The following is an 18,684-nucleotide window of genomic DNA, read 5'->3' as shown; positions in this document are numbered from 1 at the left end:
ATCACATCCACGGCTCACATAAGAAACAATCAAAATCAATGATGGGTGTTTTCGAAAGGCCCAAGAGCAAATAGTCCAAAAGTAGTCTTGCACATTCACCTATTTATTCACAACCTTTTCTTCTTGCACCCGCATTACTACTAACTGCATCACCATACTGATAAAAAAAAAATCTTAAAAATGCATCCTGTCACGTCCTGATTTTAATAAAAAAATATAAGATAGATATATAAAAAGATATATTATACGGAAAATTTTATTATTTTACTTTATTTAATATATATATAACATAATATAAAATATAAAATATTTTGATTTTGATTTTTTAAATAATAACTAATTTTTAAAATTGAAAGATATTTTAAAAAATATAGATATTTTTTAAAGACTAATTTAGATAAAAAAATATATTAAGTAAATATTTTTAACTATAAATGATATAATAAACTCCGTATCTTTATCCTTCATCGTGTTTTAAGATTATTAATCGACAATCACAGATAAATAAATAGAAAATAGTTATCAAATATGAATTTAAGTTGATGCAGATGTAAACAAATATCTAATGTTGTTATATATATACATATTCTTTGTATCTCCATTCTCATATTTATCTTCCTTCTCATCTTAAATTATTAATATTAGGTCATTTGAAAAAAAATCATATTAACTTTTAATTTTTTCTTAATTCCATAACTTATTTCTAAAATATTTATTTAATTATTTTTTCTATAATTATTTTATGTTTTCTAATTATTGTTTTAAATCTCTACTCGATATTTATACAATTATATGATGTGACAAATTTCTGGTGTTACGGCGAAAAACTAATGAAATTTTACACTTAAGATAAAAATGAGATTCTCAAATTTACATTTGTCCCTTCTTTCATTCCAAATTATGAAAAACAGAATTTGGAAAACTCATTCTCAAAGCTGTCATTTTTGTTATGAAAGCTTATTTTGAACAATTTGATTTGGAAAACTCATTATAAAATATATTTATTTGTTTTTTAAAGTTTATTGCAAAAATTCTATATCTTTCGGAATATTTATTTTAAAAGTTTTATTCTGAAAAATACGTTCTATAATATTTTTCATGTATTTCAAAAGTTTGCTCCTAAATCCTATTCATAGAAGTACACACATGTTTCACAAATTTCAAAAGATTTCCAAAATAGGTAACGCAAAAGTCACTTTTGTAAAGGTTAAAATCGCCATTTTAAGATTTGTTGGGGTGCAAATACGAATACCGAGGTGCAGGAAAGCAATACCTTCATTCGCTAACTTGAATTTGTATTCGGACTAATCTCAGAAGGAGTTTTCAGGAACGGGCTAAAGTCCATATGTGTGAAGAAATTCAAATTCAAATTGTTTACGGTTTAGAAAGATTTTAGATTATATAATTCGTAAATTTAAGTTTGGAATATATTTTTAGATAAAAATATATATTTGAATCTAAAAATATAACTACTAAGAAAGAGAACATTGATTAATATCGATTGGTAACTCATTAATTAGTAAATAGCGTTGTTGATATTGTTAAAAAAAATAATTGATTTTGGTTTAAAAGGAAAACCGTCACTAGTTGAATAACATTTCCAAAAACGATAAATATTTCTAACTCATTTTGATGGATCAATATAAGAAAATAACTCTTATAAATGCAAATTAAAGAAAATGACAATTATCAATTTAAATATGGTCTCATTGCATTAATAAACAAAAATATATTGACTGACATGAGTTGAATATAACACAACACTCCCTTTATTGATCAAGAAAATCTTAATTAATAAAGGTTAAGTTGGTCAAAAAATATCCCTAACCTATGTTTTTTTAATTGATATGAGTCGAAAATAAGGAAAAAAAAGTGCATCGATATCTGCATTCATTTTGAGGCTATGTATGAGTATTATGCTTTGCAGCTACAATCAATTATTTGTAACCTAATGATAATGTTCTGTCTTTAATAGTTCCCATCATAAAAGATATGAAGATCATTCTCTAACTTTCGGCACCATTAATGGCCACCATAATCTTATTGGAGCTTATGAATAATCATCAACCACATTTTGTGTGCTAAACCATCATCTTCACTAATTTCCCTACTCGTTTTTGTTGCCAAAAATAGTGACAATTGCCAAAGAAAAGAGAATGGATTTGGGACATGGAATTGAATTCATCCATTATTTTAGAAAATGTTATCAAGACAATTGAGTCAAACTTGTGCAAAAGAAAAAAAAAATCAAAATTTTCCTTTATTATTTGAAAATTTAGTTCTATTATTGTTTTTTAAATTTAAAATTATTGTGTAAAAGATTATCGAAACTTCAAATAAAAATTTAAAATTTAGAAAACAGAATAAAAGTTATCCCATTTTTAAAAGATAAAAACATGCCTAAATCTTACAAAAATAATATGACGTCTTTTCAAGGAAAGCAATATATATTCAACAACTCAATGAGTTATTATAAACTAGTTGTATACAAGAGATTGAGATTAAGAGACCATTTTCGACTTAAATAAAAATATGAACTCTAAGAGATTAGGTAAAAAAAATTCAACACCAATAAATTGAAACTAGTTTTATATAACATCATTTTCGACCTAAAATTCTAAAATAATAAATTTATTTATCCTTTCACTTATGTATTAGTCATCTTAATTTTTTTATCCGTACAACTTTCGACTCACTTTAAATTCTAAAATAAAAAATCAATAAACTTGTGACATAACATGAACCTAAAATATTAAGCATCGAGAGTATAAGAAACAGTGCTTATTTATCTTGACACTTAAATTATGTATTTTCTGATATGACAAAACATTTCTGGTTTTAGTTTTCTAATAATTTAATGAGGTGATTAGTGAGGTGATTAACAGGAATCATCACGTGACTCTTACATATGATGAAGAGATAACGCAAATTCTTTGTCAAATAAATACTGATTAGAAACCTCTAACCAAGCTAACAACGAGATTATTATTTTTTTTGGATTAAATTTGTGTTATCTCTCGACTTTTAGTAAAAATTAAAATTAGTTTTTTTTTTTGAAATTTTAATTCAATTTAGTTTCTTAACTTTAAAATTGAGTAAATGTATTCATTTTAATCAAATTTTGTTAAGTTTATTTGACTTTTCAAATGTGTTTCGTAATAGTTTCTTAACTAATATTAAAGTAAAAATGTGTGAAACGGTGTAAACATTTCAAATGCTATCATGAAATACGTTTAAAACGTTAAATAAACCTACAAAAATTTATTTAAAATAACTAAATTCATATAATTTTAAAGTTAGAGAACTAAATTAGACCAAAATTTTGAAAAAAAACTAATCTAATTTTCAATTAAAATCGACTAACAAAAACATATTTAACTTTTTTTTTTTGTGCCATTTATTATTGTGTGGCATGACTTTCTGTCCAAAATGAAAATTGCTTCCGGAATGATACGCTTAGTCGTAGAGTATGTTACTTTAGAATTTTCTTTGAAGGTTAAAAATAATGAATATAATCGTTTAATAACATAAATTTTTAAGGTATTAAATGATATTTTAAACTAATATTTGAATTTAAACTTATCAAATAATATAAAAAGTTTAAATACTATTTTAAAATACGGATTAATATGTGAAACAAATTTAACTCAGTTAAATTAAAATAATTTTATTTATTTATTTTTTAAAATTTAAAAACCACTGTATCAAAGTTTGATATATAAACAAATTTTCAATTTTCAATTTCACTTAAAAAAACTTCGGAAGTCAAAAGATATTTAACTCAAATTTCGGTCAATCAGAAGTCACTGTAGTTTGTAAGAGAGAGGTTGAATTTGGTGTAAAGATTCTTAATGTGCAGTGCAGACAATTAATGATCATTTTAAAATATGCTTTTTTTTCTTCTTTCATAAGCCAATCAACCATGTAGAAATAGAAAGCCGAGCCTAAGCATTAATAACAAAAATTACCTATCAAGGGGAAATTTATGTCACTGTGTAGCTGTGTGGCCCAGAAATTCTTTTGTTTTGCATAACCCAAGACGTGGTCCAAAACAAGTTACAGAGTGAAAAAATGTCTAAGAATCATATTCATTTGTCTCCTAGCTTTTGTTCATTCCCATTTTCTCATGTATTTTGCATATTTCAAGGTCATCATTTACACTCTCTACGTCGCCTTTTGGAAGCTTTTCACAGATACATATCGTTATAAAGTAATAACATTTTGGTGATAAAATTCTTTCGTTCGAAGGAGAACACACCATCATATGGGTCAAAGGTCATTTTTTTGGAACTAACATGGGTCATTTTATTTCAAGACAGAGAGGTTTAGTCTAATACACTCATGAAAGGGAAAAAAAATACCAAAGAGGAAAGTGGCTGCAATATCATGTTGTTTGCACCAAGAATGGTGATGTATCACAGATACAGATACCAAGTTTCAGTTTCAGTTTCCTTCAAACATACTACACATGCATTTGCTGTCATTTTTCAATTCTGCATGGAACATTTCACAGTAAACAGAAAATGAGAAAGACACTTAGCTGAAATTGTTCATATATTCTTCACTCAAGTTTTTCTAGGAACTAACAAACACTTTTTCTGACCATGTATTTGACCTTGAGAACTGAAACTATACAAAGATCTGCATGAACTTACACAGCTAGGAAGCTTTACAAGGAAGACATTCCTTGAGTCAAAATTCAAGGCTCTTCACATGATCATCATCAGAAAATACCTACATTTCTATATGAAAGCATGCTATAAATAATCCCAATACACACCTATGGTTTTGGACCTGGTGGTTTTTGTGTTGGGGAGTGGGAACCTTTTTAATGGTGACAGTATATTAATAGTTTTTGAATTTGAAAACTTATTTATTGATAGAATAAGTTTAACTTTTGTGTCAGCACTGTAGACTAGTCTGACTTTCTGTGGTGGTATGAAAGATATTTGATATTTGATTAAATCAAAGCATGGTAATCTGATAAGTAACATTTTTTTCCATTATTGAGGCCACACTAGACTCCAAATGGAGTGAGAGAGAGGAAAGGATTTTGAACTTTTCTTTTGATAAGTAGCATCAGTTTAGCTTGAAAAGCACAAAAAGAAACAAAAGCAAGTCACAGATTCCAGTGTGTGGCATGAGGGTTGAGGCTAGTGATTGAACAATATAGCATATGCCCACAATTGCAGCAAGACAAGGCATAGCCCACCTAACAACCCAAGAAGAAAAGGGCACCCCACAAATTAAAATTCATTATTTCAAACCAATAAATAATAATCATTCAAAACACATTCCTCACACAATCCCTTCAAGTCTCATTCTATTCTCTCTCTCTCTCTCTATCTCTCTCTGAACCATGCCTGTTGTCACAAACAGAACAACAACACCACCTACAGTGGCAGAACACATCAAATGGAGAAGACCCAGAAGCCAATTCAACCATCAACACCACCACCCCATTCCAGAATCAGATCCAAACCCTCAAATCCCTTCCATAATCCAATCAACTAGGGGCAAGTCCACCATATCCTCCCTGCTCCTCTCCACTTTCTCCAACAACACTTCCTCCTCCAATAATGACACCCCCATCATCAATGCCACTGCTCAAAGCAAGAAAAAAAGCAACTTTTCCGCAGCAACCTTCAGAGGGTTGGGGTGCACCGCCGGCGCGTCACAGCAGGTGTCGGTGCCGGCGGTGATTCGCTCCTCCGCCGATTGGCAGGGAAAGAAAACAAGAAAGAAGAAGCACAAGAGAACCACCGGCGGTGGCAAGAACAAGACTTTCCATGGCGGGGTTCTGGAAGGTTCCAATCCTGGGTGTGTGGATTTTCAAGATGTTTGGTGTGGCCCTGGCATTGGGTTCTCAGCAGATACTGCTGCCTCTGTTGATTGTGTTGTGGCCCGGAAGAATGTATCTGCAAGAGGGAAAATTGATGTGGATAAGATTACTCATAGGGAGGTATTCTCATTTCTGCAATGTCTGATCTTTTTTTCCAGTGATTTGGTGCCTAAATCTGTTGAAAACTTTAGCCTTTTCTTTCATCTGCCCCTTCTTGTTGTTGCTCTTCAACTCAGAACAATGGTTGCTTTCTATGAACAACCTGCATTAATGTTTATTTTTCCGTTTTTAACCCCAACAAAATGATCTTTTGCAAGCATTAACAATTCCTTTCTTGATTGGTAATTTCTTTAGATTCTGTTTATCAATCAAATAATAGCAAGAAAGTAGAAAAAAAAAAAAATCTTTGGTTTGTGCATTGATGAACATCTTTCTACCAGCCCTTCGAAACCCCGTGCCACTTTTTTTTGCTATGTTTAAATTCCCATGAAATATACCCAAGAGAAAGTATAAAAAAGTATTTGGTGTATGGGTCTGAAGTCTTTGATCGTTTCATGTAGGGCTGTTTTTTGTTTTCTTTTTGCAGTGCATGTGATCTCTGATCATCTTATCTACACTTTTATTCCTTCAATATTAAAGCAATTCTTTATAGTACAAACTAACTCATTTAAAGCTTTTAAAAATGATGAAATTATATGAAACTATCCTTTGACCCTTTTATTAATCCATTAATGTTTCTTTCGTTTCATTTTTCATGCGGAGATAACAAGAAATAATGATTATTCGCAACCAACAAAATGGCTTGTTGTTTTTGCAAATAATTATTTTGGTTATAAATAGGTATTGGTACCCTTTGAGAACGCGTGGTGGTTAAGTTACAGATGGAAGAAGGAGGAGTTGTTGATTATTGGATTGGTGTTAAGTGGGAAACAGCGATCCGTAATTTATGCGTTTAGATAGACACGTGAATGATTAGTTGGGATTTTCGTTTGTGTTCTGTTTTGTCATAATTTTTGTTTCACAAAGTCTTGACGTGATTTCGAACTAACGAACATTGCCTCATTATTAAATATATTGGCAGCGATCATCGTATGTGGGAAGGCGCACAGAAACCTTTACTTTTCTGGACACTGATTCTGACATTTTCACGCCACGCTCTGCCTCTGACTCTTATGGAACTGCAACATACTATCGACATGTTAGAGATCCTTCCTCTGATGGTTTTGCTGAGGTTGCCTCTAATATACATATACCCTTTTCCCTATCTTTCTCATCACTAATCATAAGTGCTTGTTTAGTATGATTGAATGTGTTTCATACCAAATATCTGATTTGTTCTTATATAAAAATCGTGATTCATCCTCTCTTTTTCAATAACAGCGTGTTTAAATATGGGATTATTATTCAAATTGTTTGCTCTGTGGATAGTACTTACATGTCCTGGCTGGCTGCAAAGTTATGAACCTGAATTTTGACTTACGTTGAAGTGAATGTGTCATGCTTTTAACTGTAAATAAATAAACTAGTTGTTTTTGTTGCCAAGATTGAAGTTCTCTTGTATTTAATCTGGGGACTTAGAATCTGATGGTATTTTTTGTGTTAGGCTGCACGATCATTTCGAGTACAGTGAGATGGTGAAAAACTGCTGTGTGTTGTGTATTGTAAATGGTGTTATGTTAGTCTCTTTCTCACTCAAATTAAACGATAAATGATTACACTTGCATTTGTGACACTTGTTTTAGTGTGTATCACTCAAATTAAACTATTATTTTATAAAGAATGCACGTATATAAGAGCCTTGTGTTATATCCAATCATGTCTTTGCATAGATTTTTGCTTGTTGCATATCTTGATTTTTGCTTGCAATTTGAAGATAATGATGCTTCAAGGGAGTCTACTAATGGGTGGACAACTAAATTCACATGATCAATTTAGAGACTGGAGACTTGATGTTGATAACATGTCATATGAGGTTAGTTATTTTTCAAGCTATTAATATATTATCTGTAGACATTGTTTTATGTTGATCAATACATGCTGTTTGTGTTTGATAGCAATTGCTTGAGCTTGGTGAGAGAATTGGTCATGTGAACACTGGACTTAAGGAAGATGAGATGGGACGGAACATAAGGAAAGCCAGACTTCAATTTTGGGATGATACATCAAAGCATCAAATAGATAAAGAGTGCAGCATTTGTCAGGTAAGTTTGCCAAATTGAATTAAATTTCTGATTATAGGAGTTTCTGACGTTGTTTTTCTTCTGGGTATTGTATGCAAAATCGATATCTTTTTAAGTTTGTTTAGATGATTGAGTAATGGATTGAATATTTTACTGTTGTCCAATCACAACAAATTGTCATGTATGACAAAGTTGTTTTCTTTTATAATAACCATTTTATTGATCACACCAACAATGATTTGTGATTAGTTGATAACATGAAATTTTTGACATTGAGAGTGTGCATTCTTGTTCAGGAGGAGTATGAAGCAGGTGATGAGCTGGGGAGGCTAAATTGTGAACACAGTTATCACTTTCAGTGTATAAAACAATGGGTTTCACAGAAAAACTTCTGCCCAGTATGTAAGCAGCAAGTTGCAGCACGACATTGAGTGACACACAATCCTACTGTTTTTTTCGGAAAGCATCCATCTATAGATTTGTGTATAGTTTTTCATATCCAATACAAGCAAGAATTTTCATTCTTTGCTGTCATTTATCATTTCATCTTTCAAAACTTAAGCATATCTTATCCTCTGTGAGGAGGCGGCAATTATATGTTATTGAGTAAAGGTTTTTTAATTGGGTTGAGAGTTGAGACCTTTGCATATTAGAGGCAAGAGTGGCCTTGCCTAAATGCACTTTTCTTTTGGTTTTTAATGGAGTTGTGTCTGTTACAAATTAGGATGTTTCTATCTTGAATGTTTGTCCTCAAGTGTGTTTTTTTTTTTCTTACTTTGTATGAAATAATAGCCATGCATTCTCCACCCCTAAATAACCAAAAGACATTAACATTGTTAGCATGAAAAAGAAAAAAAAAATGCATAGAGGTGAGCCACAAATGTTATGAAAAGATTTGTTTAATTTTCTTCTCAGAGTTTTGAGAACCTTGGAGTGTTGAATGTTACGTTGCATTACATTATTCAGCATCAAGGACAAGGGCATCATGAAAACTCTAACACTTTTCTTAGTGACAAGGATGTCTCCATGTGAACCACCAAAAATAGACCACTCCATGAATCACGGTTCACAAAATCAAATAAATAAAACAAGAAAAAATGGACCACTCCCACATCAGATCACAACCCTGCACGAGCAATTAAAGCCTCCATGCTTGGTCTCTTACTCGCCAAAGTGCCAGTGATGTGTGAGCTCACAAACTTGTTAGCTTTATAAATATCACATTCCTAACACTATGCTATCACGTTGCAAGAACAGTGGAATACTTCTTCTTGGAGTTGGAATTTCCATCGGTGTTATTGGCCCACAAGACAAACTTACAGTTGTAATGTAAGCATGAATTTATTTCAATTTCCATCGCCATGCTAAGATTCTACTCTGTAGCCATCTTTTTTCTTTGTGGTTGATTCATTTACAAGAGATAGAATGTGCTTTGCAATCTCAGCTGAGGCATTGGGGTTTGCAGCTTTCAGAGCCCTCTCGGACATGTCTTCCATCTTCTTCTGGTCCCCTATCATGCATATTTTCAATGCCCAAAATCCAAATCAAGAAATATGGCAAGAGAAAAAAGAAAGAAAGAAAAAGACATGCATTTTGTTTAACTCAAACAGACAAGTTTTGAATTTTGAAAATACAACAAACATGGTGAATTCATACAACAGCAAGCAGTCAAAGTGTTGATCAGTGACAGATTACATTAATGGGAGAATTTCTAATTTCAAAATTAAGGGTGTACTATAGTAGTCATTGCTACCTATAATGCAGATCTGAAAGTGGAGGGAAAAAGGACAGACAACAAAAAATGAAAATACTAGTGCAGCTTTTTAGGTTACTAAAATTTGGAGTAAGAAACAAGGAATGTCAGAAGATTGTTAGGTTTTTCACTTTACAGAAACGGTGAGACAGAAGGTTGGGACTTGGGGGCAAAGAATACTTGAACTTGCTCTGAAAGATAAAAGATGGTAAATTATTATTTACTCTTTGAGACTTTAACCCTTTCCCAAACTTCAAGTTTCAATTCTGGTAGCCAGTTACACTATGTCCAGAGTCTACAATTTAGAAGTTTACGACATAGAGCCATCATTACTTGAAATATAGTTATAGAACAAGAATTTTTCTATGCACAAGTCTCACAAGATTATTACCATTGTATTGTTGTTTTTGGACATTAGTACAAGACTTAAGGAATAAGCTTGTTTATCCTTGACTATGCTCAACACTGAGCAATGTAACAGGTCGTTATTGAAGATACCAACAAATACTACCAGTTTAACCTTTTAATTCTCTTCTGTTTGCACTCCAAACTTGGGGTTGAGATCTTCTATATTAGTAATGTAAATGCATCTTTATCTCTGATTTCCCAAGGATTTACTAAGGGACATGACAGGGATCTGATTTCGTGATTTTTTTTTTTTATTAAAGCTTCATGAAAAATTGTGGAATGATTTTCAAACCTGAAAATTTTCAAGACACATTTTGAAGATGAAGGTTACATACTTAAAATCTTTTCAATTGCAATGGCGAGTGTACTCGAATCTAGCTCATCCTCAGTTATAACAGTCACACCAGCTAAATCTGCCATCAAGGACGCATTTCTGAACTGATTCCCCTCAGAGAAATATGGAGAAGGTATCTGCAAATAATAATTCAACAAAAATGTCATCGTTTTCCTTTGTTATGAGCTGCAGATCCAACTTAAAAGGAAAAGTAGATGCTTTACACACAATATAATTGTTCAGCACAATGCAGCTGAACTATTATTACATTCATGTTTAAGTAAGAATCGGAATGAATAAAACAAACGAGTAAAAACAAAATTTAACTACCAGGATTGATGGTTTTCCAGTTGCCAATATTTCATAGCAAGTCATTGCACCAGCTCTAGAAACAATCAAGTCTGCTGCTGCATATGCCAAATCCATACATTGCATGAATCTTCATAAAAGGAGATATGTCAGATAAGTTATCACTAAACCAAACCTCAGTTGCAAGTGAGATATAAAAGAATGCAGAAAAAAACAGTGATTACTTTTCATTTGAAAATGATGTCCATGATTACGACTAATTTTAAGTGGTTTTCATTGGTACTTTGTAAAATGTGGATCCTAATAACAGAAATCCTAGATAAAGTATCCATTATATTGAACCGGTCCTACATAAACACGTTAAAACAGAAATCTCATTCATGCCAATTTCAAAAAGCACTATGCACTGAGCAGAGTGGTCTCACGCCAGGAAACGCACTAACGATAATTGATTGGACTTTTTGATCATGAAGTGGGTTTGGGTTTTGTCAAGTATTCAAACAAAGAAACCATTTTCACATCATCAAGTCCAAAAAATAACCTTTCTTCCTGTATTTCCGCAGCTAGAGTGACAACACTTACAATAACAATTCCATGTAAAGATATCACTTTGGAAAAGTTTAATAGCCAATTTTTGCTGAATTGGTATACAATATGTCGATCACGTTCGATATTATCACAATGGAATTGGCTAATCACGATTACTTTCTATCTGCAGAAGATAGTTTTACTCTGCATTGTATTTAACTACTTATTAACTGCAGCTGTTACAATTAAGTCAGTTTGGCAGGAATTGGTCTCTCCTTTCATTTCTTTCTTTGCTCTTGTAGTAATACAATGTTGATCGATCAGTGTGATAGAATATTTTCCGAGTTTGTTTACGAAGGTTAGTAAAGTACTCACTCAGTCTAAAGACCAGTTTTATTGAACTCCAAGATAGATGTGTAATGACAGAAGAATGATAAGTTATGAAACAAATGTACTATATGAGACGATGTAGGTGAAGTAGTGATCGAGACAAAGATGACATAAATTTGGTTAACACAGTAAATTACAACATGGTTGCTAGTCCAAAAAGGATAATCGGGAAAGTTGTTAGATTTCATGATAAATATCTTTAAAGGTTTTATCTTTACTGATTCATGAAACCAGTGGACCTCACTAACAGGTTTATCATACTCCAAGATTGTTGAGAATGTCATCAAAGTGAAAGGAGCAAGTGAGCAATTTGATAAATTCTACCCATATTGCAACTAAACAGGGTCTGTTGCATGATCAGATAATGCTACTATGCTCTATCAGAAGAAAAATAAACTATCCAATGCAATCTAGAATCACAAATCAATCTCCCTTTTGAAAAATAGTTCCATGCAGTAGTCTTACAGAAAAGGCAAACGCAGTTACGAGTTTTGAGAAGCACTCACGGTGTCATATACAAGCGTGGATGACTCTTGACAAGGCTATCCATTTCATCGAAGGCTTCAACCCCAGTTTGCCATATAATACACAAACCACTATCCCGTCTCAGCATCTGATAGTACAAATTCAGCATCGCAATGTTAACTGAATTGGCGCCATAGGAGCCAGCAAGCACCAACAAAACCCTGCCTCCACAATCCAAACCCGGAAAAAAATGACAGGTGGCGGTTTCCTTGGAGACAAGATTCCTGATAGAGAACCTAACGGGGTTGCCACACACGAAACACTTGTTCCTGGGAAAACTGTCGAGGGTGGAGTTGAAAGCAACGAATATGGCGTCGGCGAGGGGGGAGAGGAGCGTGTTGGAGAAGCCAGGGACGGAGTTGGGCTCGTGGATGACAACGTCGGTGCCTCGGAGCTTGGCGGCGAGGCAGGCGGGGAAAGAGACGTAGCCGCCGGTGCTGACGAGCACGTGGGGTTGGAAGCCTCGGAGGTGGCTGAGGCATTGGAGAAGAGAGTTGAAGAAACGGTGAGGGAAGAAGAAAGGGTTGGTGTCGGGTGGTGCGGGGACAGAGGCGAAGTCGTAGCCTGAGGAGGAGATTGCGGCGCTTTCCACGCTGTTGGGGGTGCCGAGGAAGAGAAACTGGCACGTGGGGTTCAGGGATTTGAGCTCCTCCGCGATTGCCACCGCCGGGTAGATGTTGCTGCCGGTGCCGCCGCCGGCGAAGGCCACGCGGAGAGGGTGGTTGGAGGGTGGTGATGAAGAGTGGCATGAGATAGAAAGCCTTGTGCGGTGGAGTGATGGTGGTGTTTGGAATTGGAAGCTGCGAGAGGGTGTGGAGAAGAAGGAGAAGGAAACAGTGGTGGTGGCAGCCATTGACGCATGTGCTTGATCAAGTTGAAGATGGCACTACCTCCATTCTACTAGGAAACTTTCAACTACCTTTTTTTTTTAAGAAAAGGTTTCAACTACCTTGTCATTATTTACATGGTTGTAGTCTAAGTTCTTACATTTCTGTATCATTATGGAGTAAAGAATAGAATAGTATAATTATGACTTATAAGGTGTAGCACTATAATTAGAATATTGTTACATTTTTTATAATTAGGAAAACGTTATTTTCTCTAAACAATAATATAATATTGAATTAAAAAATAAATTAAATTATTGGTTATAAATTAATAAAATTAGTTATAAGGTAGTGGTATAACATTATAAGGCTTAGCAATCACATGGGTTGGGGACGAAACTAATATTAGTTACATGTTTAGGAAGATGTTGTAGTTATGCTTTCTGTCATATATAAACTAATTAAAAGGAATTGTCGGTGCATAAAATTATTTTAATTTTAAAGTATGATTCAAACCAATATTAGCATTAAAAATATAAATTAATTTATGAAAAATTATACTTTGACTTTTATTTTTTAATTTTTTGACATGATGATTTAGTATGGATCATTGATTCTTTCGAAATAAAAAATAGTGGTACATTAATTAATGATTCACATTAAGTCATGACATCGAGTGAAGGATGGGAGTTATATAATAAATATAATTTCTTTAATAATAACTTTAAATGTAAATAAAAATATAAATATAAATAAATTTCAAAACAATTTTTTAATTAACATTTTTCACTGATAATTTTATTTTAGTTACTTGATTTAAGAGACCACCTAAAAAAACACTACCTATCAATATAAACGTTTTCTTGATTAAATTAGAATAAAAAGTTAAAAGATAATTTTTTAAAAATTGATATAAAATATAAATTATATATAACAAAGATATATTATTAAAAAAATTATTTTGACAACTTTATCAAATAAGGATCTTGAAAACTTTATTTTAAAAATATAGTAATAATTTAATACAAAAATAAAAAATCACTATAATAGTAATAAATTTTTGAAATAATTATTTTTATAATACGTGTTCCAACTATAGGAATATCTAGTAATGCATATTTAATAAAAATATTTATTTTTATTCCTGAGGGGCAAATCATCATGGGATAGTGCTTTTACTTTCAAAATTTCCAAATTCTGATTATTATAATAGAAATGTATACAAATTAAAATAGATAGAATTTTATTTTTTTATAAAGCACGCAGCTTAATATTATTAAATAGGAAAATAAATTAAATATAAAAAGTAATAAAACTATTAATATATTTTTTTAATTTTTATTTTCATTTCTTTTAAGTTATTTATTGTCTGTGTTCGTTTTTGACTCTTTGGTATATTTTCTGTAACTTCTGAAAAAACAAAAGTTGAATACATATTCATTATTTTTATTATTCTACTTTCATTTTTCATTTGTTCAGTTTGATTTTTGAAGATAAAAGGTAATTTTTTTATCTATTTAGTAGTGAATTTTACTTTTATAGTACAATATTATTATTATTTTTATCCCATATTTGTATACTATATTTTCTATTATACAAAAAAATGGTAAGAGTTATATTTTTTTATAATCCATTTTCAATTCTGATTATTTACTTTTAAATCTTCAATCTTTTTAGATTAAGTATATTACAAAAGAATAAAATAGTAAATTTATTTTTTAAAAGTAATAAGAGAAAATTTATACAAAAAGATATAAAGAAAATAAATTCAATTTCTTCATTTAAAATATAGTATTAATAATCCAATTATTTAGTCATTAAAATTCAAATGAATAATGAGCGAAAAGTTTTATAATAATTATTTGAAATGTGATGAAAATAAAAGAAAGAAGCAAAATTTCAAAACTAAGTGATTTTCTTTTGTTTGTATTAATAATAATAATAATTATTAAATAAATAAATTTTAAATATATTATTTTGTTTGATTTAACATAGTCAATTCATTCATCAGTGCGTGATGCACGGGGTGGTGGTGGGATACTATATCGAAAACAACGTTAAAATAAACAAACTTTTTTTATTTTTTATTGTGTGTGTAGAAGACTGTAAACACTATTATTTGAGAATAAATTATGTAAAATCAAATTACTATTTGATAAATAATAAATCTTAAAGGGTGAAGGCCTAAACTTAACCTGACGTTTTACTTTAATTAAATACGAATAAAAGAATAATGTAAGAATAACATTTTTTTGAGATATCAAGTCATTGTTGAACAGATAAAGTAATTCCCAGTATTCTTAAATATAACATAATTTATTTACCTTTTTAATATTTTAATGATTTAATTAAGTTTAAACTTTATTTTTGATTCTGTATTTTCGATTGAATTTTATTCAATTTTATTGAGTACCGAAAAAAAATATATTTTTAATTGAATGTTTTTTGCTTGATTGGATAATGTAATTATTATATTATCGTTCATTTTACTTATTTGTCTACATGTTTTAAAAATGTGAAATTTTATAACTAATTTAAAAGTATGATATGATAATTAATTCTACTGAATTTTTTTTTATGTTAAACACTAATTTAATAAATAAAACTAATTTTAAGTAAATAAATAAACATGAAATAAGTTTTAATAAACTAAACCCTAAACCCATTATTCAGAACTCAATTCATATATAATGCTGCCAAAGGTTTCACACTTCATCCATGTCGTCCTCACAAGTCAAAGTCACAAACATTAAACAACACTGCATTCGTCACCTTTCATTGACTAAATTACCATTTCAATTCATGTACACATATTTCTAATATTTTATCAACATTTTAAGGAAAATTAAAAATTAATTGTAAATGATGATGTATTTTAAATATAAATATAAATATTCAAAAGATGAAGAAATTGTCCACTTAGCAATTATTTGTTTATTTCAAGAGTGAGATGAAAAATTTTCTAACTTGCAAACAGGGCTATAAATATGGATGTTCCCACCATTGGCCTTTACATTGCCTTTGAAGATGAATCTCTTTCTCTTCTTCTTCTTCTTTCATACCCTAATTGTGCTTCTTTTAATTTTATCATTTTCACTACTCATGTTGTCCACTCAAGTTAGTGCAGGTTTGTATTCATTTTTCATTTTTATAAACCATGCATGTTAATCCAGTTCATCTTTAATAACTAATGAACCAAGTGTTCGTGTTGACTATAATTTTTCATTGATTTTCTCGAAGTTTGACTTTGTTAAATGTTTAATTCTTAGAGATGCTTTAAATGTCTGAGATCATATATAACCACAAGTTCAAAATATTTGAGGTTTGAATGTAATTTTTCTTTGTTTTTGTCAAAGTCAGATATTTCAAGAAAGCTTGGGGAACTATCACTCGCACCTCCTCCACCTTGTCCAAACACAGGACACATCCCTTGTTAGAAAAAAAAAGTTTAATTACTCGGATAGTACCCACTTTAGTAGGAATGTGCCAATTTAATTGGTATCTGTGAAAAAAAAAAGTATCAATTACGTTCCTAACTTTCAAAAATGTCTCAAGTGGGTATCATTCGAGTAATTAACCTAAAAAATATTATTACATTATTTGAAATTGCTATGGTTATTACATTATGATATATACATATAAAATTCAGTATTATAAATATAAATATTTTTTTTTATGTGAAATTACTCTGTTTCAATGTGTTTTGCAAGGTGAGATTGTAAAAATTATGGTCTAAACAGGACTAGCCAAGTCAATTTGGTTGAATTGCGAAGCAATACATACTATTAGGGATGGCAACGGGGCGGGGCGGGTACGGGTATCATGATCCCATCCTCATCCCCATAATAAAAATTCATCCCCATCCCCATCCCCAAACCCAACGGGTATACAACTTTTGACTCATCCCCATCTCCACCGGGTAACGGGTATTTTCTTATACCCATACACATACCCATTTTTTTATTGTTCCATATATCAATTAAATATTTTTTATAAAAAAAATTTAAAAATCACACCAACGGAATCATGATACTATCAAAATATTTAATATTAAAATAACATACTCTTTTTGATTTTCATGATGTCAAATATTAAGAAAAATATTATAATAGTATAAATCTCAAATTAAAGTATCAAATAACAACTAAATAAAATTCAAATAATTATATAAAAGCTAAAAAATTACACATTACTAAAATTTTATGATAACCAAAATATTTATTAATTTTACAAATGATCAGTGGTTTCATTTGCATTCGATCCACCTACACATAGAAAAAAAATGAAAAATTAGATATGATATAATAATTGAAATTGAAAATTTTAATTACTAGAATATAATGTACCTTCTTCATCAGATTCATTATCATAAAGGAGTAAAGATAATTAAATGTGTGACCCAAATTTGAGAATATCCATTTGAACATAACATAACGGAAAAAAAAATGTATAATTAAGATTATGATAAAAGAAAAAGTACCTTGAAGATCTGCTTAAACCTTAAAGAACAAGCCAAACAATTAAAAGAAGAGAGTAAAAAAGTGTATAACCAAAGTAACAAAAAGAAGAGCTACAAAATAAGAGTCAAACATTTTCATGAAAATAAATAAATAAATAAAGATAATCAAATGTGTAACCTAAAAATTATTTCATAGAATGAAATTGAGGAACACCTATTTGAACATAACCATGTACAGAGAGTAAAAATTATGTAATAAGAAGAAGAAAAATTACTTTCAAAATTAAATCTTGAAAAACAAACCAGACAATTGAGAGAGTAAACAAAGTGTATAACAAAAAATAAAGAGAATGAGAAATATGTTATATATATATATATATATATATTATATTATATTATATTATATTATATATTATATGTGTGGATATCTTATGTTTATATATATATATATAATTATTTATATATATTATATTATATTATATATTATATTATTATTACTATGTATATATATTATATGTGTGGATATCTTATGTTTATATATATATATATATATATATATATTTATAGATATATATTTATTTTAAGTATATATTATATTATATTATATAATAATATAAATATAATAATATATATTATATTATTATGTATATATATTATATGTATATGCGTAGATATTTTATGCTTTTATATATATATATATATATATATATATATATATATATTTCTTTTAAATTTTTATAAATTTGTAATGTTATAAATTTGTTTATAAAAGATCTCACTAGTTAAATGATTAATTTGTTTTATACGTATATATTATATATATTATATTATATTATTATGTATATATATTATATGTATATTATATTATATTATATTATATTATATTATATTACATGTATATGTGTAAATATATATATATATATATATATATAAAAGTATATTTTATTTATATGTATATATACTATATTATATTATATTATATTATATTATATTTTATGTGTAAATATATTATTTATTTATATATATTTTTTAGATTATTTAATAAATTATAAATAGTTTAGTAATTTAAGCGGGGACGGGTATTTGGGCGGGTATATATATATCCCCATCCCCATCCCCATCCCCAGTT

General features: G+C 29.9%; 2 protein-coding genes and 1 long non-coding RNA gene across 3 annotated transcripts; 2 read left to right on the top strand and 1 right to left on the bottom strand.

Annotated features, from left to right (window-relative positions):
- The first annotated feature begins 5,237 nt into the window (after nucleotides 1-5,237).
- LOC114177782 lies at nucleotides 5,238-8,760 on the top strand. Its single transcript, XM_028063304.1, has 5 exons — nucleotides 5,238-5,962; nucleotides 6,924-7,073; nucleotides 7,716-7,814; nucleotides 7,897-8,043; nucleotides 8,319-8,760. Exons 1-5 carry the CDS (start codon nucleotides 5,360-5,362, stop codon nucleotides 8,451-8,453), a joined length of 1,134 nt encoding a protein of 377 aa, XP_027919105.1. The 5' UTR covers nucleotides 5,238-5,359; the 3' UTR covers nucleotides 8,454-8,760.
- Nucleotides 8,761-8,905: 145 nt separating this feature from the next.
- Nucleotides 8,906-13,251, bottom strand: LOC114177781 (UDP-N-acetylglucosamine--N-acetylmuramyl-(pentapeptide) pyrophosphoryl-undecaprenol N-acetylglucosamine transferase). The gene is made up of 4 exons (XM_028063301.1): nucleotides 12,251-13,251; nucleotides 10,848-10,956; nucleotides 10,519-10,654; nucleotides 8,906-9,532 (listed from the first exon to the last, which is right to left on the bottom strand). The coding sequence occupies exons 1-4, from the start codon at nucleotides 13,120-13,122 to the stop codon at nucleotides 9,387-9,389; spliced, it is 1,263 nt and encodes a 420-aa protein (XP_027919102.1). The 5' UTR covers nucleotides 13,123-13,251; the 3' UTR covers nucleotides 8,906-9,386.
- A 2,877-nt stretch (nucleotides 13,252-16,128) lies between these two features.
- LOC114175634 lies at nucleotides 16,129-16,613 on the top strand. The gene is made up of 2 exons (XR_003602869.1): nucleotides 16,129-16,223; nucleotides 16,457-16,613. It is a non-coding gene; the product is annotated as an uncharacterized LOC114175634 (long non-coding RNA).
- The last annotated feature ends 2,071 nt before the right edge of the window (nucleotides 16,614-18,684 follow it).

The sequence above is a fragment of the Vigna unguiculata genome, chromosome 3 (genome assembly GCF_004118075.2).
Source record: "Vigna unguiculata cultivar IT97K-499-35 chromosome 3, ASM411807v1, whole genome shotgun sequence".
In the NCBI taxonomy this organism is placed as follows: Eukaryota; Viridiplantae; Streptophyta; class Magnoliopsida; order Fabales; family Fabaceae; genus Vigna; species Vigna unguiculata.
Note: the sequence above shows the minus strand (reverse complement) of the source record. Positions and strands in the feature narration are given on the sequence as shown.

Coding starts and splice junctions, on each gene's coding strand:
- LOC114177782 (XM_028063304.1), top strand. CDS start 5,360: ATGCCTGTTGTCACAAACAGAACAACAACACCACCTACAGTGGCAGAA. Junction 5,963..6,923: donor ATAAGATTACTCATAGGGAG/GTATTCTCATTT, acceptor ATATATTGGCAG/CGATCATCGTATGTGGGAAG. Junction 7,815..7,896: donor TTGATAACATGTCATATGAG/GTTAGTTATTTT, acceptor TGTGTTTGATAG/CAATTGCTTGAGCTTGGTGA.
- LOC114177781 (XM_028063301.1), bottom strand. CDS start 13,122: ATGGCTGCCACCACCACTGTTTCCTTCTCCTTCTTCTCCACACCCTCT. Junction 10,655..10,847: donor CTGGAAAACCATCAATCCTG/GTAGTTAAATTT, acceptor TATTATTTGCAG/ATACCTTCTCCATATTTCTC. Junction 9,533..10,518: donor TGCAATTGAAAAGATTTTAA/GTATGTAACCTT, acceptor TATGCATGATAG/GGGACCAGAAGAAGATGGAA.